The sequence below is a fragment of the Eutrema salsugineum genome, unplaced genomic scaffold, assembly GCF_000478725.1.
Source record: "Eutrema salsugineum unplaced genomic scaffold, Eutsalg1_0 scaffold_7, whole genome shotgun sequence".
NCBI classification, from domain to species: Eukaryota; Viridiplantae; Streptophyta; class Magnoliopsida; order Brassicales; family Brassicaceae; genus Eutrema; species Eutrema salsugineum.
The window spans coordinates 520,659-544,930 of NW_006256486.1; the positions used below are offsets into that span (position 1 = coordinate 520,659).

At 35.0% G+C, this 24,272-nt stretch overlaps 4 protein-coding genes and 1 pseudogene across 4 annotated transcripts; 1 reads left to right on the plus strand and 4 right to left on the minus strand.

The window, feature by feature from the left end:
- Positions 1-2,566: 2,566 nt before the first annotated feature.
- Positions 2,567-4,883, plus strand: LOC18011078 (F-box/kelch-repeat protein At1g55270). The gene is made up of 2 exons (XM_006392601.2): positions 2,567-2,896; positions 3,236-4,883. Exons 1-2 carry the CDS (start codon positions 2,831-2,833, stop codon positions 4,472-4,474), a joined length of 1,305 nt encoding a protein of 434 aa, XP_006392663.1. The 5' UTR covers positions 2,567-2,830; the 3' UTR covers positions 4,475-4,883.
- Positions 4,884-4,893: 10 nt separating this feature from the next.
- On the minus strand, positions 4,894-5,779 carry LOC18011079. The gene has a single exon (XM_006392602.2). The coding sequence runs from the start codon at positions 5,624-5,626 to the stop codon at positions 5,081-5,083; it is 546 nt and encodes a 181-aa protein (XP_006392664.1). The 5' UTR covers positions 5,627-5,779; the 3' UTR covers positions 4,894-5,080.
- A 1,733-nt stretch (positions 5,780-7,512) lies between these two features.
- Positions 7,513-9,121, minus strand: LOC18011042 (protein YLS3). Its single transcript, XM_006392603.2, has 3 exons — positions 8,671-9,121; positions 7,995-8,099; positions 7,513-7,767 (listed from the first exon to the last, which is right to left on the minus strand). Exons 1-3 carry the CDS (start codon positions 9,011-9,013, stop codon positions 7,640-7,642), a joined length of 576 nt encoding a protein of 191 aa, XP_006392665.1. The 5' UTR covers positions 9,014-9,121; the 3' UTR covers positions 7,513-7,639.
- A 2,160-nt stretch (positions 9,122-11,281) lies between these two features.
- Positions 11,282-16,858, minus strand: LOC18011043 (E3 ubiquitin-protein ligase BRE1-like 2). The gene is made up of 19 exons (XM_006392604.2): positions 16,572-16,858; positions 16,203-16,364; positions 15,984-16,071; positions 15,654-15,884; positions 15,413-15,580; positions 15,134-15,324; positions 14,960-15,043; positions 14,755-14,874; positions 14,482-14,668; positions 14,240-14,400; positions 13,682-13,753; positions 13,298-13,374; positions 13,014-13,208; positions 12,844-12,916; positions 12,643-12,729; positions 12,389-12,526; positions 12,101-12,303; positions 11,858-12,020; positions 11,282-11,691 (listed from the first exon to the last, which is right to left on the minus strand). Exons 1-19 carry the CDS (start codon positions 16,674-16,676, stop codon positions 11,560-11,562), a joined length of 2,637 nt encoding a protein of 878 aa, XP_006392666.1. The 5' UTR covers positions 16,677-16,858; the 3' UTR covers positions 11,282-11,559.
- Positions 16,859-18,561: 1,703 nt separating this feature from the next.
- Positions 18,562-23,733, minus strand: LOC18011315 (annotated as a pseudogene).
- Positions 23,734-24,272: the final 539 nt, after the last annotated feature.

The following is a 24,272-nucleotide window of genomic DNA, read 5'->3' on the forward strand; positions in this document are numbered from 1 at the left end:
TGCTGTAGTTGCCATGAGACCTTGTTCCTCTCCCTGAATCACTCTTTGGGCTCTTGCTGCACTTTCAATTGGATCGCCACAGTTGATGTAGCGAATGGTTACCTCTTAGAGATCATCCATAATCTTCTCCGCTAGCTGGTTATGGTCCAGAGGAGGGCTAAAAGCTTCCAGTGCCAGGTTTCTTGCCAAAGGCTCGGTATGGGGTCTCGATGTTGCTGATTGCTCTAAATGAAGATTTTCGTTTCTCTGTCTTTCTCTCCAGATCGGTTGTTGTTGGCTACTTGGAGCAAGCTTGCGATATTGTTGAGGTGCCATGTTCTGCTGATTTACATAAGAAGATGTTGTATATCGGTCGAGAGGACCGTTATTTCTCTCACTGTTTTCCGTGCTACGCACTGGAACCGACGTTGAGGAGGTGCGGTAGTCACTGGAGTAGCGTTGGGAGGGCCTTTCTCCAAAAGGTCGCCCATGGCGGTCAACTCTTTGTCTGTAATTTCCTTCATTACTTGTCGTTGGAGGCTTGATGATACTTTCTGTGACTTTGGTTTTATTTCCTTCCTCAGTCTTACGATTGTATTCTCTCTGTTTTGCAGGGCAGAGTCTCCTTTCATGGGAGAGGCGGTGGCAGAAAGAACAGAACATGTCTAGCTTCTCGTAGTGGAGCGGGACCAAGACTTCCTCTCCATGTGAGAACTCAATGATGGTATCCAGAGTCAGGGGTTCAAGGCCGTTAACTGTAACTCTGATTTTTGCATCTGTTTCTGAGATTTCAAAAGATTCAAATTTTCCCAGTTCTTGGCCGATGTTGACTAACAGTTTTTCATTCCAGAATTGGAGTGGTAGGCCTTTCAGACTGATCCAGAACGGGATTTCCGAAGGGAATGAGGGATCGATGACTGGCTCCCATTTTTGGATAATCAGCATCCATCGAGCGAAGAGATGAGGTCTGGTATTTAGGACTCGTAGAAGGTCGTCTTCATCTTCAAAGCGGAATTGGAAGCAGCTTCGTCCCAGATCGAAACCTCGAACTTGTCCTCGTATACCCCATTTCCTAGCCATGGACGGAATCATGGCCCACATTCTCTGTTCCTGAGGGTTATTGAGTCTTCCGATTAGGGTTAAAGCATTTCCTTTGATCTGGTTGGACGTGTCGATTTCGGGAGCTCTGATGCGTTTTGTGGTGACATGGTCTTGTGTTGATGCTAGTGCTTTCCCTTTTTCAGCGTAGGTGAAGCGTCGTTCCATCCTGGAGTTTTGGCGAGAGTCCTTGAAAAGGAGGTATATCGTTCCAATGGGCGAGAGTCCTTGAAAACGAAGCCGTGTGTCTCTGTCGGAGAGGAGAGCCGAAATAACAGTCGCCGATTACTGGTGAATTTGTGATTCTGTGGGCGCCTTTGGTTAAAGAGGACTTCCTTCTGCTGGCCTAGTTTTCTCGTGAGCGTTGGAGGCATATGACGACATAGCAGTAAGTTGTGGCTGGAGACTTACGGACCCTCCGACCGCCGTCGGGGGTGAACCCGGTGAAGGAAAACCAGGAAGGAGATGTGAATTTTCAAAAATCTTTCTAATTCGGGAAAAACAGGGTAGAAAAACGTCGATGTCAAAGCAAAACCGGGTCGCTGGAAACTACCTCGGGGAAAGTGCCTGAGAGCGTTTTTTGAAGCATTCCCTAGAGAGATTTTCTTATACGTAGATAGATAGAATATACTTAGAATATTCTTTTTGAAGAAAAAAATGAAGAAAATTTGCTCCAATGATTTCTTCATTTTTTCCTTAAAAAATGAAGTTTCTTCAAAAAATGAAAGAAAAAATAAAGAAACCATTGGAGATACTCTTAATTTCTTGTCATTTTAAAATTTTAACTAAGAGTTTGATGTTTCTTGACCCAAAAAAAAAGAGTTTGACGATTAATATGATTATTTGTCCAGTAAATTTTGATTTTTAGAAGTTTTTTTCTACCAGAGTCTAGAATACTGAAAATAGAAATAAAGAGAAATAAGTATGTGATAGCCAGAAAGATCGACGTATGCATTTCAAATACCAATTTTTGGATAAAAAAATCGAATTTTCATAAAAAAAACAATAATAACGCATTGGCATGAAATTAGTATTTCTTTTTACCGGTAAATTTTCATTCACAATCTTTGAGCTGCTCTATTAAAATAATTATTATATATTCTAATAAAAGAGTAAATTTTCTACTGATATTTGTGGATGGCTTCCTAGTTAGAAAACATATTTAATATTTTTATCCCAAAGGCCAAAAGAAAATATATTGATACATGTATACCTTTTTACGTTTTGAAATCCTTAGTGGGAAATGTGTTTACAAATTTAGATCTATGATTTCATTTATGTCTTACCCTGATAATCTTACACATCGTTGACTAAAAAAAACAAATTTTACACTTTTTGACTATTTACTGGCTTTATTAATTTCAAATTCAACAAAACTATATTTCCATGCATTCATTCAATAGACTTTAGATTCTGTAGACTGTAATGACCAGATTAATAGTATTACCCGTATTAATACCTACGCTTTACTTCTGTTTCCCGAGACTTGTTAAAAGGCGTCTAGAGAGAGAAGGAGAGAGAGAGAGACCCACCAGTCCCATTTTACCGTGTTCAGAGAGAGCGAAGTGGAAGGTAGCTCACGTTTTGCTTCTTCTTAGCCGCATTTCTTCCTCCTTCTAGAGTGAGATTTGACCATTAGATTTCTGGGTTTATTGATCCGATTCTTCTCTTAAAAGTTTCTTGATCGGCATACAAGAATTGGAATCCACGATCTGTGGTTCTTTCTTTCTCCTATGAACTTGGGGATTTGAAGATGGATCTATCTTCTCAACGGCAATCCCCAAATGGTTCGAGGGGTTTTCGCCTTCAAGCTCCATTGGTAAGTTTCTGCTTTCCTCGCTTCGCGATTCCATGGTAGCTTTCGAAAAAATAATAATAATAACTCGAAGATAATCCCTTTCACGGGTTTTGAGGGAAATTTGAAGACTTTGATATGTTGGTGCTTTTAATTACTTCAATTTTGTTTCCTTTTTCAGAAACCCTAGCTAATTCTCCAAATTGGGTAGTATTTACAACTGTTTCTGACAACTTTCTGCCCTAATGTTACCTTTCTCTGAAATCTACCTAAAGCCTCTTGTTTTAATCATTGAATGTTTGCTCTTTCTTCTCAGATGATTATGGACTTGTCGTTTGATTTCTGAGATTGGAAATCTTGCAGGTGGATTCTGTATCTTGCTATTGCAGAGTAGATTCAGGTCTTAAGACAGTGGTAGAGGCAAGGAAGTTTGTTCCTGGATCAAAGCTTTGTATTCAACCTGATATCAATCCAAATGCACATAGGCGCAAGAACTCCAAGAGGGAGAGGACAAGAATCCAACCACCGCTCCTCCCTGGCCTCCCTGACGATCTAGCCGTCGCTTGCCTGATCCGTGTCCCTCGCGCAGAACATAGAAAACTCAGGCTAGTGTGTAAGAGATGGTACAGGCTTGCTTCTGGAAACTTTTTCTACTCTCAAAGGAAGCTACTTGGGATGTCTGAAGAATGGGTTTATGTTTTCAAAAGAGACCGTGACGGCAAGATCTCTTGGAATACTTTTGATCCAGTCTCTCATCTTGGGCAGCCACTTCCACCTGTTCCTAGAGAGTATTCAGAGGCTGTTGGGTTTGGTTGCGCTGTTTTAAGCGGTTGTCATCTTTATTTGTTTGGAGGTAAGGATCCACTAAGAGGGTCTATGAGAAGGGTCGTTTTCTACAATGCCAGGACGAATAAGTGGCACAGGGCACCGGATATGCTTAGGAAAAGACATTTCTTTGGCTGTTGTGTCATAAACAACTGCTTGTATGTAGCGGGTGGGGAGTGCGAAGGGATTCAAAGGACACTTCGCTCAGCTGAGGTTTATGATCCAAACAAGAACAGGTGGAGTTTCATCGCTGATATGAGCACTGCAATGGTGCCTCTTATCGGTGTGGTTTATGACAAAAAGTGGTTTCTCAAGGGTCTTGGGTCTCACCAACAAGTCATGAGTGAAGCTTATGACCCGGAAACTAATTCGTGGAGCCCTGTTAGTGACGGGATGGTTACTGGTTGGAGAAACCCATGTACTTCACTAAACGGTCGGCTTTACGGATTGGATTGTAGGGACGGATGCAAACTCAGGGTGTTTGATGAAAGCACAGATTCATGGAACAAATTCATGGACAGTAAAGCTCACTTGGGAAACTCAAAGTCGCTTGAAGCTGCGGCTCTTGTTCCGCTGAACAATAAGCTTTGTATAATCCGGAACAACATGAGCATGAGTCTTGTTGATGTCTCGAATCCTGATAAGAACAACACTCGACTATGGGAACACATTGCTGTAAAGGGACAGTCCAAGAGCATTCTCAGCAATATATGGTCGAGTATCGCAGGGAGAGCTGTGAAAAGCCATATTGTGCATTGTCAAGTGCTTCAAGCCTAACAAGATGAAATCTGAAACTCAACAATGAAGCCAAATGCTCAGAAGAAACCAACCGCCTTGAGGTTCCAAAAAGAAGTCAACTCTGGTTCACTGGCTCAAGAACTATTACAGATAGGGATTCGTCGTCACTACCATCGCTGACCGTTATCTTCAGAGGCAAAGAAGAACTCAAAACTGGTCTTAACGGTCATATGAGAGAGAGCAAGACCAGACATGGCCATTTCATCTAGTGTTGATCTCTGGTAGTAATTTATAGAAGGTAATTTAATGGTTTTGGCAATCGTTGTTATAGCTTTTTGTTGACATTTTGTTTTCTGTGATTTGTAAATCTCAAGTCTTTCGCTTCAAAGTTCTTCAAGTTTCCCCCTTTGAGCTAATTCGAAAAATCCAGATATTATATATCTTTCGATCCAATATTTTAAAAAAAATAAATGTAGACAGTTTTCATTTCAATCCGGTTCGAAAAAATCTGATATTATATGTTTCAATTCGATTTGAAAATACAAATAGACGGAGCAAATCAAATTCTTAAAGATTTTTCCCTGATAACGCAAAATCGACATGATTAAGGAGGAAGGAATCGTCCTTCCTCAGAGTGTTGGATACTCAAGAAGCTTGAAGACTTGTCTTTCTGGAGCAAGACGGGACATTCTCGAACATCGAAGCCGGTAAAGTCTTGGACACGAACCCGACGGAGAAGACAATCGTGCCGGAGCTTGGATCCGATTTCATGGCGGTGATTGGTGCCCAAATGAAAAATTCTTTAGCTGAGATTCCTTCGACGTCTTTGACGGATCCGTAACTGAGTTTCCCGGCGATTCTCTTATCGTAGAAAACGATTTGATCGACGAAATTGACGTAGCAGGGAGAAATCAGGTCGACGGTGAAACCTCCGCCGTCGGAGAGAGTGTACGATTTGACGTTATTCGGAAGAAGATCTTTCGGAAATCCGTAGAGTGGGAGAAGATCGTGGATGTCATCGGCAGCGAGAGATGGACGGTCGAGATCTAGAGAAGACAGAGTGGTGTATGAGAAGGAGAGGACATCGAGGCCGTTGGATTGAGACGAGATTGGACGGCGGAGATTTAGGGATAAAGATGGGGAGGAGGAGAGAGAGACGAAGAGACCGAAGAGGAGAGCAAGCGAAGTCATCGGTTAATTGGGTGGGTGACTGACACTTCACACTGGAGACTGGAGAGGTAGTGAGACGTAATATATTAGATATATTGAGGGTAAATTAGGAATGAAATTTGTAAACTTGTCACGTGTTCAACATTCAGAGTTTCTCTCTCTATTTAATTTCAGTTAGACCTCTAATTGTTTGTCCAATTAGAATGACCCATAAGTTACCCAATAGGCCAATACTGTGTTTTTTTTTTTGGTAGGATGCCAAAACTGTGTTTATACCCAAATTTAACACAACTCAAACTAAAAATATATAATTAAGGAACTTCATAACAAATATTTTTCTAAGATAAAACCATAAATAGAATTTTAAAATATTTAGGTGAATATTCATATTAATAAATTATTTAAGATTAAACTTTTATATAATACCGTTTCTACAATGGTTACGTTGTTTGATCCAGGATCAAAATTGACATTTGTAAAATACTGATAAAGATATAAGAACAAGTCCTAGAACTCCTAGTCAATTTCATATGTTCAGAAATTCGTGGAACGATATGACTGGTTTACTTTGTCATAGTTTAACCATTATTAGTTTTATGGAAATTTGGTGTCATGCAACTTTTCTGTTACTTATAAGGTTTGTTTATGGTATTGACGTATTGTTATAGCCTTTCTATATCTTGACATTTCGTACAAAAAATGTTATTGCTAGTGAAAGGATCTGTTTTAGAAATCGTATCTAGAAGACTTGTCATTAGCCCATTAGGCAATCATTGTGGTGACAGCTGGTATTATTGGATACCTTGACGGCTTGACTCCTTGAGCTTTGAGGTATCTAAAAAGTAACTCTCAACACTATATATGGAAAGTTCGAGTATATATATATATATATATATATATATATATATATTCGCGTTGCACTCTTATGACGATGGTAGATTAACATATGCTCGAGTTTTGACAAATACAGACGTTATCATCTTTTTCCAAAGAAAATGTTTAAGCATCAACATGCAGTTGCAATTAGTTATGAGATTATGAAGCCTACAAAAATGGTAAAAAAATTTCACTTTTTTGTTTTCTTGTAATGTTGTAAGTTTTAACATAAGTAGTGAAGACTAAGAAGTACCAATTTTATGCTGCTGCTCTCTGTGATATAAGTAGAGGAAGAAAATATCTTTTTCATTTTTTTAGTAATGGAGTAGATACATTTCCTTTTGAAGAGGGATAGCTCCTCGATCGTCGTGAAGTTTGAGATTAATATAATGCACTATATTTTCGGTTTTGTATTTCTATTTGAAGTTTTGTTTCGAATAATTTTTGGATTTTTATATTTAGCGGTCAGGAATATGATGCATGTGAAAAAAAAAATATTTATGTTTTTAGATTTTTTTTCTCTTAACAATATTTTTTCCGACCTAAAAAAAGTATCGCGTGCTGCCGATGAAATCCGTTGGATATATTATAACCAGATGGGACATGGAGCTAGTAATATTCAACAGCAGTCTTAGTGCCCGATCCATCGCGGTTTAGAAAAAAAAAAAAAATCTATGACGGATAAGAGATATGATTAGGTAAGATAAGAGATTCTCCTAAATTATTCTTGAGAGACATTCATTTATGAAAAAGTTTTTTTAGCTTACTAACAAGTCTATTCTATTCTATACCTTACATTACATTATGTTTATTTTTTATTTTTTATTACTGGTTATTTGGTTTTACCATGCACGCTGGTACTTTATATTTAATTTATCAATAAAACTTTGGTTTCAATTTCTTATAAACGAAATTATTGATAAGAAAGACAATACATTAATTGATCTTATTAACTGGCTATACTTGTTACATCTGATTGTACAATGTATTTTAAAACACATCTGACAAAATAATAGAGCTAAGCTTCGTTATTATTTTTTTAAACCCATTAAATATTATATTTTTTTCACTCATTTACATGCATAGATCATATCCATACACATGCGTGTGTACATATATAAAATGTAGATGTAATTGAGAACATTTTATAAGATTTATTTAAAGCAAATGAACATTAAATAGAGGAGAGAAAAGAGCAAATATTAAAAGCTCAACAGCCAACCAACTCTTCTTCTTCTTCTCTCCAGTACTCTTCACTGATTCAGCTTTTCCTCCTCCTGTCCCATCTTTATATATACCAAAAAAATCGATAAAATATCATAGAATCAGTATATCTAATAATAATCAGTATTCATTGATTGACATTATTATTAATATGTGATCATGGAAGTAGATAAATGGTGTGATTCGATACTATTTTTGAGAAAGTTTGTAAAAAGACATTAGACTAATTAATTGAGCAAATTAAATTAATTTACCTTTAACATTTTTTTTTTTTTTTGGTAAAATTTACCTTTAACATGTTGTGAAGGAGATGTCGAGTTGGCGTTTCCTTCAATCCGTCCTAAGCTCTCAAACTCTCTTGCCAATGTTGAGTTTGGGGATAAATGCAGAAGCGCTTTCCCATAAAATCAGATGCAAAAAATTAACAAAACTGAAGATTAAGTAAACTAACTTTAAATTACAAAAAACGTAATTCAGTAAAAATAATAAAATATCATTAAGTATATATATATCAACTTCTATCATATCCATATATGGTATAAGTATAAGAGTGCTAAAATGAATACTATTTTATAATCATTCTTATAAAACCGTACATATTACTATGGATTACCAAGTGTGTGATCTCCATAAGCAGATTAAAACCCCAAAAACTTAAAATTAAAGCCGAAGAATATAAATAGTAGATAATAGCTAAAACTTCATGAAATTCAAGTGTAAACACTTTCATCCCATATGGTATGACGACTAAATGAATAATTTTTCATAATTGTTATAATTGCTATAAAATTGTACATTGTACTATATGAATTACCTAGTATATGTGGATATGTGATCTCCGAAACTAGATAAAAATAACTTAAAAGAAAGAGAGAAGACTACGCACTAAATTACCAAAACAAGTTCCATAAGAACTTTAAATTTATCAAACAAACTTCAAGAGAGAGAGAGAGAAAGACACTAACAAATACACTTGGTGATGTTAGGAGCCGTTATATGACAAGCGGTGGGGAGATAAGCGGCTAGGGTTGCGTTAAACTTGAGACCAAGATTAGGATCATCTTTGTCTTTGATCAATATGCAAACACACTTCACACTCTTTACTATAACTTGGCCAAAACCTCCACAACAATCTTTTGTTGGAGCCTTTGCGTCTCCTCCCACGTACGGTAGACACGGTGAGAGTGCTATCAGCTGGTTCGTACACTCGTCTCTGTCTTGAGCCAGATCTGAGCCTCCAAAGCCTACCAACATGGAGGTTATCATCACGGTGGTTATGATTAGGGTTCTCGTTGAGTACTGCTTCATGGTTTGATGTTGTGATCTTTTATGATTTCTCTCTTTTATATATATGTATATGTTGATATTGCAATGTTTATCACTCTTTAGCTAGATAGAAGGTATAGATAGTCATAAATATATAGTGTCCATGTATTGATTCGATGATGAGAATTTATTACGTTTTAACATTTATAGTTGCGTCACGATAAATACTTTTTAGATGCGTGTATAATATATATATATATATATATATATATATATGTATACATATTGTTGGAGTGTTAATAAATTGTGGCTTACAATTTTTAAAAAGAATCAGGCAATTGATCATTTGGGAGAAGATTAAAGAGAAAACGTAAGCACATCAACTGAACATAACTGATTAATTTAGCGGTTTTAGAGGGATTTGGTTTTATAGTTACAACTAAAATTGGTGTCCATACTGTGACTTTTGTTTTGTTTTGTTCTTCTTTTGTGGGGGGGTGGGGGGAGATTTTTTACCGTTTATAGCTTTTACTTATGAAATAATGTGAATTTTTGTCAATCTATAGTACATGTGGGTCAATATACATATGAATATATTAATTATATTATGGCATAGAATCTCTTCATGTATGGCAACCGTTTATTTGAGGATATATGATACCATTTTAAAAAAAAAATTGGACCAACAACTACATCAAAATTCCTTCTTCATACAACCCTTAGATGTTACACGCTTTAACATAATAACTTGGTACTTTTTCGGAATATCAAATCTAATAATTAGAGGAAGTTTGGTAAGGAAATTGCTATACGAAAGTGTCTCACTTGTATACATTCATTGAACAGTGATTTTGGATCCTCGACAATTGGATAAAGATTGCAGGTGTTGTCACATCGTTTTTTAAATTGTCGTCATTCAATAATTTCAATCAGATTATTCTATTTGAATCATACTAGCTTATACATTATAAATCTAATCATAACTCTTAAATGTAGATGGCGAAATGCTAAGCCTAAAATTTACGAGAGCCATTAATGGTGGTCGAGCCCGAGGAACTTCGCAATTTGCAATTTGCATGCATGTGATTGTGATTTTTAAGCCACTCGAATTATTGTCTTTTTGTGGCTCTATTTTTTTATTAGTATGTATGCAAATTGCAGATTATTTTAATGTTGGATCAGCCATTGGATAATATACGTGATAGATCTTAAATTTTTCTTCTTTGTCGAATAGAACGTCTTTTTTCCTTTTTTTTCTTTATAAACTACAACGAGAAATATTAGCGTGGAATACATATACATTTCCGGAGGTAAAAAATAAAATTTTTTCCGGAAACTTGATCCAATACACGAGAAACATAAAAGGAAACAACATAAACGAGGAATAACATAACCTGCAAACTAAAATTTCATTTTTTATGGATCTTAAATTGTTGCTCAGTTTTGGAAAAAAACCAAAAACAGCTTAAGTTTTTTTTTCCACCGAATATGAAACTTTCCTCATATCCACATAATAATTTAGGGAAAATGTATTTACGTAGTATATGACTATTGTATATGCAAAAACCATACTTGTTTTTTCTGTGGAGCAAATAGATATATAAGTGTGTGTGGGGGACTAGAGGGGGATTAAAAATATAAAATGATAACACTCTTTCTTCGTATATATTTGTGATTTTTTTGTCAACCATATGCACTCAACCAGTTTTTTACGTATAAAACTACTAAAGAAGTTACTCTCTAATTTGTATGATATTTTCCAAGATTGTCTTAATTTTGTTTTTTTTTTTGTTTTTGTTTTTGAAGTAGAAAGTGTTTAGCACATCTATAATGGAGGATATGTGTAGGCAATTAGGTAGTAGTACCAATTTAAAACCGTAATGAAGTTATATCAACATTTCATAACCAAAAAGGACACTACAATAAAGTCAATGACTATTATAGATAAGAGGTTAGATCATCTTCACGTGCAATTCAAGCCTCAAATGTCATCAGTTCATTTAGGTATCTACCTATTCTTCTATAAGACACTCCTACCTAACAACTGATAGCTCACAAGCATCATTTTACTAAATCCATTATATTCATTTTGTAGAAAATCTTTCATTAAAATTCACCAATTATTGAACAACTTTTCACATAATTCTTTATATTTTTGGAAAAAATACATATATATATACCACACACACTCACAACCTAAGTTGGGTTTCAAGCAATTTCACAACTAAACATCAATTTCACTGCAAATTACAATCTCTTCTATCTCTCTCCTCTCTTCTTGTCCTATTGCGATGTCTTTGTCGGTCCCCATGCAATAATACGAAGGCATAAATGGAGGGAACACAAAACACTAATGTCAAGTACTTGAAAAAAAACTACACTTTCTCCATAAAGATGCCACCTAATTTCTCATCACCGAATTAGCTGGAAAACAGAGATTTGGTGGTTATATCTAACTAACAATGCAGAGAACGGGCCACCATTTCCCATACGATCTTACAATGTTATTGAAGAGTGGGAAGGAAGATGAGATTGTGGACCTTAAGTGACATATGTACTAACACCATGTGTCTGCGTGTGTGTGTGTTTTACATTTTGACAACCCGGACGTCGCTCTGGCCAAAGGCAGTGCCACAGCCTGGACATTTCCGGTGTCTGATCTCTAAGCTTCTTTGGATGCATTGCTTGCAGAAAAGATGATAACATTTCACAATTACCACCTGCAAATATTGTTTGAAAGAAAAACGATTGTTGATATTTTGCAGAAAATGATTCTTGATGATGCATGATTTATTGATGACGATTGTGAAAGTGATGAGAGAGGATTATCAAATTATTATTGTCTGCCTTGATGGTGAGGTATAGGACTATTATGAGAGTTATTACCTCTTTAGGCCGATCAAAACAAACGCCACACTTAAGGATGTTCTTGCAACTCTTAACCTCTTCCTGGAGTCTCAGTATTGCAGCTTCTACACTCTCAGAACCCAACTCTTCAAGCTCCTTGTTCAACTCCATCAGCTCTTCCTCAAGCTTCTTCTTCTCACTCCTGTTCAGCAGATAGAAATTATATTAATCTACCAATATATAGTTATTGAGTTCAAACAAGATATCAGTTCCCAGGTCCACCTTTCATCATCCAATTCCAGTTTGATGTCGTTTGTCCTCCTGGTGATCTGTTCATATTCCTTCTCGGATGAAGAAACAGCCGATTTGATCCACCTGAATTCTTTTTCAGCATCAGCTAATTCCCACTTGGCGGTTTCGAGACTGAGAGCGAGGTGACGATCTTCTTGAATCAATTTATAAGCTTCAGCGAAACAGCCTTTCATCTGCGAGCATAAGACCATTAGTAAAAGACACTGATGAGAGCAGTTTTAGAGAGTTAATTCAACTAGATAAGAGAAAGCTTCTAACCTGTTCCTCACTATGTGCAATCCTAGCTTTTAGAGTCTCTACTGATGCATTAACTTGTTGGAGCTGCTTTTCCATTACTTGCTTCTCAGATAAGTGAGTGTTGTAAGCATTCTTTGTCTTGACACTCTCGGAAACAAGCTGCATCGTAGATCAAATAAATAATCTAAAACTGATGTTTCAAAGCCTGTAGATATTATAAACCAACAAAGGTGGAATTGAAACTGAGAACAGAGCAAAAAAAAAAAAAACACTACCTTGATATTATAATCATCCCGCTCAGCCACCTGCTGCAACAAATGTTGGTTCTGTGTTTGCATGTCTTCATAGGCTTGACCAACAGTCTCGCAAAATAAAGTACCGATGAAACGTATGAGCATTTTGGACTTGTAGAATATATACCCTCCTTAAAAACATCAAAATGGTAAAGAACGAGCAGAAGGATGACTGCAAAGTACCTCCATTTCAGCAATCAATGCCTCTGCCTCCTGCTCTTTAACCTTAATACCTTCCTTAAGTTCCAAAACCTCCCTGCACATGAGGGACGATTATAATACTGATTAATAGCCTCTAAACGGTAACAAGGATAAATCGCATGACCTGGATGAGGAAACTTGAGAGAGCATACCTCTCGGAAAGATCTAACTGAGTCCTCAATTCAGCAATTTCAGCCTTTGCGGTAGCAAGCCGTTCTTGGCAAGCAGTTTCAGTCTCGTTAGCCGCTTTCACTCTCAATTCAAGAAAGTGTTCATCTAATACGTTTTTCAGCTCTTCAGCCTGAGCATGAGCTTTCCGTTGTGATTCCTTGATTTCTGCCAATCCTCTGTAATTGGAAAGCTCGAATCTGATATTCTCAGCAAAGAAGGAAGAGATCACTGGATAACAAATTACACTCAAATGGTCACAACATACCTTTCATCATTACACTCACGAGTACAGATGCTTGCTAGATTTTGCAGCTCTAATTTTTCTTTCAGCAGTTTCTCAATCTGCAATGTTACAATAGACCATTGAGACTCTTACAGCTAAATTAGATGGAGTTTCAGTATCCATGAACTCCTAAAAGATGGCTGAATAAAAACTAAATAAGCATGCTGATGAGTTAGTGCCTAAGAGAAGGTTGGAAAGAGGCTATTATCCTGATCGAGTTATCAGCATGGATTCCATAAGAAAAGTCATTAGCCATAATGAGCATGTAAATAGAGCAAAACAGATGGTAGTTACCAATGTCTACTAAGGAATTAAAAAGAAAAGAAAATGGGGGTATATGGTTTTAGGGGCATAAAGAAAACTTACTAGAGACTTGAGAGATTTAATTTCCGCCATCTGTTCAGCACATTTATCCTCTAAACCCTTCTGTTCGTCTCCCTTTGTTAGCATGAGAAAATAAATATTTCAGGTAGCAGTCCACTAAATTAGTCCAATACAAAGGAAAAATATAAGTAGACGCGAAGCATTTATATTTACAAAAAAAAAAAAGAAATTCCACATTTTGTAATTTAAAGTTAGATTGGTTGACGTTGCATATGGAGGTTTTATATTAGTCGAGGGCCTTGAGGCCTTTGCATTGTCAAGAAAGGCACAACACGGTCAAAATACAATAGCTGAAACAAATAGACAACCAAATCTTATCACTACTCCTCATCTTATCAAAATTCAAATCATAGAAAAAGAACAGCCTATGTTTATATTATAAATCGAATAACCGGTTCATTACTAGTAATTCAGGCAACAGTGACAAAATACTCCATCCACAGAACAGATAAATAAAGTAAAATAGAGTTGATGGCATTTAGGAACAACAGAGAAATATTATACCAAATATAATGTTTAAAGCTGTGGTTGCGTTCAAACCTTGTTACTTAACGAAACTCTGAGCGACTGAGCTTGTTCACGCAGGTAAAGAGCATCATGTGCAGTGTCCTTCCACCGTTTCAACTGCGCTTCCATCATTTCCATCTCTTTAGATAAGGTTGATGCCATTGTAATAAACTCCCTTTTGATATCTTGCCGCTCTGGAACATGAACATTTTTTTTAAGAGCAGGAATTAAAACCGTTACACAGGCAATGGGTACTGAAATGGAGGGAAAATCACCAGAGTCTTGAATAGTTTCTTCTGTTTCAAGCTCTAATCCATTCTTTTCAACTATACAACGCTGCAACTTCTGTTCCAGCTCTTCGATTCTAGAACCCACAGTGGTCATCTTCTGGTTAGCTGCCTCTAGGGATTCTGCCCTTAGATTTAGTTCCTTCTCTCGTCTCATTACAAAGGACTTTTCAGCCTGAAGCAGGGGTTAAACACGGATCAGCGAAAAATTCACTCACTTATCAGGAAGAGAAACACTGGCGGATTAAATAAAAAGCTAACCTGAACAGCCTCAGTCAAAATTTTGTACCGGTCCAGTTCAGCATTCCAGTGATGAAGTTGATCATTGATCAAATTATACAGTCTAGACGAGTATATATACTGGTCATCCTTTAGTTCATTCTACATCCATTAGGCAAAACATATCATTGTCAATTGCGACTATAGCTCTTAGAAATATCTTTTCCCCAAAATTCAAAAAATATACCTCAATATCTTGACATTGTCTTGACAGGGACAGATTATACTCTTGCGCAGCTTGCAGCTCAGACAGACGACCTTCTGCCACTATCTAGAGTAATTATTCAAAACACTACTGAGCTTCCACGTGAGGAAGGAAAACAAAGTGAAAACATGACCCACTGTATCAAAATCTAGTTACCTTTATTTCATCAATTGAGTCCTTCAGTTCACGCAACTTCGTTTTATCTACAGGCTTCTCAGGAGAAAGGCTGCCATTAGCTATTGCTGGTGATGTTACATGACCTTCACATGCAGCATCCTTTTGCATTTTCAGGTTTATCAATTTTCTTCTATTTTCCTCAAGCTCAGCTTTGATCTCTTCCAGTTCACCTTCAATACTCAAAGATCTTCTATATTCAGAGAGGAATTAATAAACAGCTGATTTTCTCATGTTGTCTGGAATTATGAAATATGTAACCTTTGAGGTGTTTAAGCTCGGATTGATCTGTTGAATGGCTGCTTATGTGCGCCTGAATCTGCTCAGTGTGTTCTTTGTGCCTCACATGCAAAGCATCAATCATCTCACGCAAGTTTTTGGCCTCCTCTTTCATTAAATCGTTGATGTTAGACAACTGGATGGAAGCATCTGGGAAATAAAAGTCGGTGAATTATCAATAGCTGTTAAAATCAAATGAACCGATAAATGCACACCAACCAACCTTCTGCCGATTTCAGAGCATTTAAATTTTGTGAGATGCTTTCGGCTTTCGCCCTCTGTGTAGCAGTGGTATTTTCAAAGACTCCCATCAACTCCATTGTAGAGGAATGACGCAGAGCAAGAGCTTCTTGAACCTTTCTTACGACATCATCACTATTACTAGTACCTATGGAATCCACTTGCAGAAGTCTACATAGAAACGTTTCATCAGCAGCGCATGGCGGAACAGAACCTAGACAACATTCAGACAGATATTTGAACATTTAAGAGAAACTTCATCATCTTCTATTATACTTAAAGAACAAGAGAAAGAGAGATCTCTCATATATACCTCGCTTTTTATCTGCAATGTCCAAGTATCTTAGAGCCTCTTGATTGGCCCCAGCACGAACTCCAAGCAAGATCAGATCATCTACCAACTAAACCATCAAAATGCACAAATTTAACCACATACCCGCTGTAATAAACATCAAACAATGCGATTAGTCGTTCTACAAAGATGGAAAGGAACATGCCAACATGGAAAAACCGAAACCAAATAATCGCTGACCTGGTTCCAAAGCCGGTTAACAGAGATAAGCTCGTCATCATAAGATGTTTGGTTGATTTTCAACTCTTGGATTTTGGTTTCAACATCATAGAGGTGTTTCTTCTGCAGGTCTAATTGCTGGACCAGTTTCTGATTCTGGAACTGTAGAACGGTGGCATCAACCTGAAACAAGTCCAAAGTTAACTGTGCATATTCCCTCTTTAATTGCATCAAATGTCAGAGATTTCAGGTTAAAATCTGGAGACAGCTCATTCACAAACTCCCAGCATCGATTTCATTAAACAAACATCCTATCGAGATTACTCAATTAACTTCTTCTCCAGAAACAAACAGATAAGCAGCGAGAATTCTCAGTCGAAAAGAACTTACACTTTTAGCGACGGGACGAGAAGGCGAAGAATTTCGGGCCATGGCAGTCGGAGAAACGGAATCCAAAAGATGAGGCTTCTTCTGCATCGGCTCGTCCGATTCCATGACACTCGAAAGTGACAGAGAAAACCCTAAATCGCTATGATCGATCGTTCGTTCGTTCAGACAGAAACTCTAAAGTCTAACACTTTAAAGACAAACTTTGTCTCCTTGCCAAAGATAACAAAGATATTGCTAAACTCGATGCCACGGGAGGCCGAAGACGGAGGAGGTATCGCCGGAGAATCGCCTGGTCTTTTTAATTTAACAAGGAAAACCATGAAAAACGTCGTCGTTAAGTTAAATACGCGCTTAAATGTAAAGCCCAAACAATTATTGGGCCTACGAGATATGAAATCCTGATTGCGAATATAGATAGAATAGAAGCCCATCAACCCAATATAAAAAGTGATCCCAAAGTAAATATTTTTCGATGAATCCCAAAGTAAATATTCAGAATTTTCCGTTCAACTTCTAAAGAGTGTTTGAATATGGAAGACAAAGGAAAGGAACTAACCCCCTCGTACTATCAGACCATTTAGCACATTCTTTTGGAATTGAAGACTTTTAATCTATATGATGAAGAATGTGAAGAAGAAAAAAAATGATTTCTTATATTCTTTATCATAATTTTTTTTCTCTCATATTCCTTTTTTATTATTTAGTCATAAGTAAATTATAAAATTTCAAAATAAAAGGTCCACATTTCAACTTCCAAATGATGCAAATTCTGAAAATTAATAGAAGCAAATTTATAAGAAAATAAACAATATGGTGTAAGTGGAGATGTAGACATAGTTTCTAGAGGACTGGATAACATTGTATGTTGTAGTAGTTTTTATAATTTGTATCAGTGTTAAAAAAAAAAAAACATTTGCTAAGAATAAGAGCCTAAATCCAGCTCTAAGAAAATAAATGTGATTTATAGTGGTGTAATATATTAATATATTGACTTTCTGCTACTTCAAATTTCACTATAATCAGCCAAAATAAGAAAATACAAGTTTTCTCATTACATCCTGATGTTAAAGTAAAAAACAGAGGCAAAACTAAATAAAAGAAATAAAAAATTAGAGTGAGTAAACACAGACCTTTTGACGTACCAAAATATTTTTGATGAACATCCTTCCAAGTTCCAACCCTTATGTCAATCAATGTGATCAAATATCGACGTCGAGAGATTTGGTTCCACGACTCAACAAGATTTAGATGTTTTTGATATTAAGAAAAACTCATTTGGATGCGTTTTCGGTCATCGTATAAATCTCTTACTTAATTTCATGCAATGTGGATATACGCAACTTCTTTGACTAGATAATACGTGTTTCATGCACATACTAATTGCTATCGTACAGCTGTTGAGTATTCCCAATTAGCATAACTTATACAATACTACTTTCTGTTTCCAATTTCACAAAATGGTGTTCTTATAATAAAATTTTCATTTCTTTTCAAAACTCTATTTTTGTTTAGTAAAAAATATTGTTTATATTTTCAATGCAGAGTTTTAATCTAAATCTCAGTTTTGTCTTTGTTATTTCAGCTTACTAATTAAAAAGAATATCTTATTTAGAAAATTGATAAAAGTTATGTATTTTTAATGTGTGAAATGTATAAAAATGATACTTTTTTGTAACAGAATGAGCAGAAGATTCATCTTTTCTTTAAACATTAGAGAGTTCGAAGTTGTGGTAACTTGCTTTTATTACAACCGGAAACTGCTTTTACACCTAACCAGCAAGGTAACAATTTATGAACCATTAATAACCAAGTGGAGTTGATACGATACGCATTGCAATTATGACGGTCCAAAATATTTTAGCCACAATTTTCCCCATCAAGACACCCACCATAATACTTTTGGTCATCTACATTATTATTTGAATTAAGATAATCCATTTTTTTATTTACACATAACCAATAACATCAATCATATCACTAAGAAATTATTTCACAATTTAGCTCCATGATGAACAGGTTTACCCATTTGGATAAAACTCATCTTCTGAGTGGACTGCGATTCAAAGTGTTGTTGTTCTTCATCATCTTGTTCGGTTTGATAACTAATAGTCAGATTAGAGTCCTCTACATTTCCACCATAAACCCGATCAAGAATCAAATATAGTATCATAACAAATATTTTGTTTATAACGAATAACCAACTGAATTCAATGTTGACCAACGATTTAGCTCTATGAAGGGCTTCTTCGGTAGAACACTTAACCACTAGGTGTTTTTCTTCATCGTGAATAAAACAACCTTTTGGGATCAAACTTGGTGTGTAAAGCATGTAACCCATCAATATCATCCACACTCCTTGAAATGTTATGCTTGAAGATCTCAGAAAGCTCACTGGAAAACTCTTGGGCGAGGGAATACCTTTTTGAGATAATATGAAATCATTAGTTACATATTTATCAAAATTGTAATTTAATAAAACCAACAAAATTAAATTTTGAAGATTTGAAATGTATGTCAAAAGTTTACATATCTAGATAGATCATAGATGCATACTACAATTAAATGGAGTTTCCAGGGGCGGATGTAATTGTAGAGTAGCGGAGTCAAGTGCCACTACAAAAAATTGTATGTTTTACATCACTTAATTTGTATCAGATAAATTAAATGATTTTGTTTTGAGTTACTTATAACAAATGATATAATAATACATCAGTTATTTTATTTGATTTAATTTAACATCATATAATCACAATTGATATAAAACTCTTTTATTTTGCATTACTTTAATAAAAATGATTGCAAAAATGTATTCACATCAGTTAATATAATCGATGTGTTCATTATTTTTTCTGGCATCACTTTTAAAAATGATTCACTTTTTACATCACTTAAAAATACATTTTACATCACTTAAATTGCATCACAAAATTAAATGATTCTATTTTGAATTGCTTATTAACAAATGATTCGAAAATATGTTAATTAACATCAGTTATGATAATTGATTTTATTTAGAATTATTTTGATATCAATTCAATTAAAACTGATACAAATCTCTAATAATTTGCATCATTTTAATAAAAATGATACAAAATATGCATTTACATCAATTAAAATAATCGATGTACTTATTATTTTTGTTGACATCACTTACAAAAATGATTCAAATTTTATGTCACAAAAAATTGATGCTGATAATGTATTTATTATTTTATTAAATTATTTATGTGATTTAGCTTCAATTAATAAAAACTGATGTTATTTAATCTTAGTTTGTATCTTCGACACTAATTAATCTCTCTCTCTTTCTTTTTTTCCAATGGAACATAAAGTTTCTTATGCTACGAGAGACTGTTAACGACTTTTGTCTTGATGAAAGCCAGAAGAGTGAGACTTCAGCAGAGTGTAAAGACACCAAAAATTGAAAGACTTGAAGGTTTGAACTAATCCGTTGTACCTTTTAATCTTTTTTCTTGTCTGTATTTGTAACTAGCTTCTTTTGATATAGGCAACGGTTGGTGATTGCAGCTCAGGTATTGAAGTTATCAATTTACTCACTTCTCTCGTTTTTTAATTGATGTAGCTTTGAGTATTTAGCTGTTTTGAGTTTCGTGTAAGCTCAATTTGTCACTACAAAAAAGTATGTTTAGCATCATTTAATTTGTATCACATAATTAAATGATTTTGTTTTGAGTTACAGCAAATGATATAAAAATACATCAGTTATTTTTTGATTTAATTTAATATCACATCATCAAAATTGACACAAAACTCTCTCATTTTGAATCACTTATAGAAGTGATAAAAAAAATGTATTCACATTATTTAATATAATCGATATATATTTTAGTTTTTTCTGGCATTACTTAAAAAAATTGATTTAATTTTTACATCACTTAAAATTGATGCTAATAATATATTTATTAATTAGTTAAAGTTATTCATGTGATTTAGTTTTGATTATGAAAAACTGATGTTGTTTGATTTTAAATTTGCATCGATTACAACATTTGATATTAATAATTATTTTTGATTACCCACATGGTGTACTTTCTGCTTACCCTAATTATATTTGATTAACCGATTTGGGTTTCACCCCAAGGTTTTGATTTTTCTCCCTAAATAATCTCAAACTAACTCCGCGGCCGCTTGAAACCAGAAAAAAAACCCCTAATTTCAATCTCTCTCTTTCTCTTTAATCTCTGTTCTCTCGATGAGTTCCTCCTCCGATATAGCCCCTGACCAATTCCCTTGACCATGATGTCTCCGGGAACCACCACTCTCCCGCCGATGATGGTTCTCCAGTCATGGATGCGAAAATTCCCACGGAGGACACTACCGCGCTTAGGAGAACGAGGCCTTCACGCACTTGCACTGTTTGGGCGCAACAGCGGCTTCAAGAGCAGCAAGTGGCGGAGAGAAAGCTCAGGCCGCCCAAGAAGGAGTACAAACGGAAGCATCGACGGAGAGAGGAAGAGGTAGAAGAGGAAGATAAGGATGTGGACGATCAAGAGGATGCGGACGACAGAGATCAGAACCAGCAGCACTGCGCTGGGGGAAGCTATGGCAAAATCGTTAATTCTCTTGTCCCCTCCTTCACAGATGTTGTGATGGCATCTTTGTTCCATGTGGGAACTTGCTTTGGTACTCAATTTTTGCATGTGAGCTCTCTGTTCTCTTTAATTCTCTGTGTGTTTTTGTTGTTTGTTTTCCTTGTTCTTATTTGCCAATGAGTAGCGTACTCACTCCCAAGTTCTCATTTTTTGGATGGAGAAGTTTTTAGACTGCTATTGAAAATCAATGCTGAGGTTTCTGCGGAGGAGTTCGAGACGGCTCTGCTAACTCCAAACGATACTTTAAGTGATATTTAATATTCTTCTACTAAAGGTCGGTGCTTTAGCTATCTATTGTTGTCTTCTTTCATACTCTTTTAGTGTGCTTCTAGTATCTTATTGATGGTTTCCTAGTTTGCTTTGGTTTCTGTCGGTATTAACTTCAATGTATTTTCGAGGGTTTGTCTCATTGACATGAACGAAAGTTATATAACTATGTTCATCCAACAGAACAAATACTTGGTGCTTAATAATCTGGCAAACAGGTTTATCAATCATTTGTAAGTTATATTCTCTTCATACAATCTATGAAATAAAAACTGATATTTTATTATGTTTACTCAGGCAAGTGCATCGATTGTAAATTTTATGGCTGCTTTCAGGAATTAAGCAAATCCTAATAACTTTGAGGTGAATATCATTTTATTTATAAATTTTATATGTTTTAATTTCCAAATGATATACTAATTTGTTATCTATTTTTTTCAGAAAATTGGTGATGATACGAATGGAAATTAGACGATCGTGATTGAAGATTATGTGGTGGATGTTCGACATTAGTTAGAAAGATTTTTATCAGCTTTCATTATTTTAAATATGTTTTATACATTTCTTACATTACGTACCAGTGAATAATGTATGTGATTTAGTTTTTAATACATTTATATGCAATTTATATTTTGTTTTTTTATTTAATTAATTGATAATTAATTATTTTGTTAAATTAATTATATTTATTTTCAATATGCTAAATTAAGTTTATGATTAAATCAGAATAACGTCATTTTCCTTAAAAAATGATGCAAACCAAAATATAATTATGCGTCGATTATTATATGTGATACAAATATTACAATCATTTTTAAAAACTGATATTAATATTAACATCAATTATACAAATGATATAAATATTAATATCATTTATTATAAATGATACAATTGTTAACATCATTTAGTAACAAATGATATATCATTTAATATCAGTTATAATAACTGATATAAATATTAGCATCAATTATATTAAATAATGTATATGTTACCATCACTTTTTTTCAAACTGATACATACTAACATCAATTCTAAAAATTGATGTAAAAATTTCTATAACTGATGCAAACTATTTGCATCACCACTTTCAGAATCACTTATTTAAGTGATGCAAAATTCTTTTACATCATTTATAACTGATGTAAATATAAAAAATAAGTGATGTAAAACACACTTTTTTTTGTAGTGTGCCCCCTACTCTTTTTTTTTAATATTTAGGCAAATTTAATCAAAATAAAATTAATGTAGTAATAAAAAAAAAGTTTGCCCCCAACTAATTTTTGTTTTTCCGGTTTATAACCTTATGCCCCAACTAAGATTTTTTTTAGATTCGCCACTGGGAGTTTCTATGTTCAAGTCTCCTATACATCTGCAAATAGGTTTGGTGAATAAAAAAACTGCGAAAGACTAAATTGAGTTTTCGAATCTTTCTTGCTTTTATTAATTAAACTTATATTCAAATTTTTGTAATATCTAATAAATTTAAATTTTATCCATTTTTTTAAGATTGACTTCAAAACATTTTAAAAGACTTTTTAATTATTTCACACTACTTAGTCTACCTCGAAATAAACTAAATTAAAGATTACAAACCATGCCAAACCTGGTTTAGATACGCTATTAAAATTAATGATGATATATTTTGGACCGAGCCTAGCTCATAGAATTGGCTAAACTAACAAATTAACAATAAAATCCCTTTCTATGTTTATAATATGTAAATAACTTTAAGATACTATATTTTTTTTAGGGTCTCAGAACAATATATACCCATGAGAGTGGTGAGGAGAGAGACAAAGATAATGAGCTGGAGGATCAAATGGTACTGTCCCTCAAAGCCCATGTGGTCGGTAGAGTGAAAATGGAAGAGAAGTAGCTCCTGGGTGAAGGCAGCGGCTGCAGCTAGGATGGTTAGTCCCTCCGAAGCTGCGGCTCTAGGCCGTGCTCGGTCGAGGACTAGTGTGAAAACAGCATACACCAAGAAGGACATGGAGATGGAAGAATGTTCAAAAGTTTCGGAGGTGGTTCGACGGTATGGTGCCGTCTGAGTCAAATGGATGGTGTCTACTAGGGCCAATGAAGAGCTCCATCGATATGGAAGCTGATGAAGAGAACATGATTAAGTAGAGCTCTAAGTGCCTGAGCTTAATTATTGGGAACCATGGAGATGAAGTAAATGTGTTTGGATGGAGACAAAAGAGTTTTATGTTGTTGAATAAGTGCCATAGGCCAAGTGCTAAGAAGGCAAAACCTGGCAAAACATGTCCCACAAATGATCCCATGTCTTAGCTATCTTAAGCTTGTGTGTTAGAGAGAGAGAGAGAGAGAGAGAGAGAGAGAGAGAGATTAAGGAAAATTTGATTGTGAACAAGAATTATCGATGAGTCGATGGGTTTAATAAGAATGAGGTATGAGGAATTAGCTTAGAGATATAAGGTTTTGGCTAATTATTAATCTGACTCATTTTTTGTGGTTAGTTAACTAAAATCACGCTTGTAAGCTTAGCTGGTCTGACTTTATATATAAGCCATAGAAGCACATTTGCGTATTATTTTCTTGAGTTTGAAAGTGAAGTATTTTTTTCCCAATTAATTATCCCAGAAATCAATAATTATTTGCTTTCAATGTGATCTCCAAGTTTTATGAGAGAGATAGGAATAAATTAGCTCTATGAATATTTTCGTATAACTAAATTATAATTAAAAAGTTCATATAGAAAAAAAATTAATTATACTAACGTAAATTTTAGCAAACGTAAACCCCTTCTAGTTCATTCTTGTTCGAATTTGACGAAACGTATCGACATAACCATATGAAATAT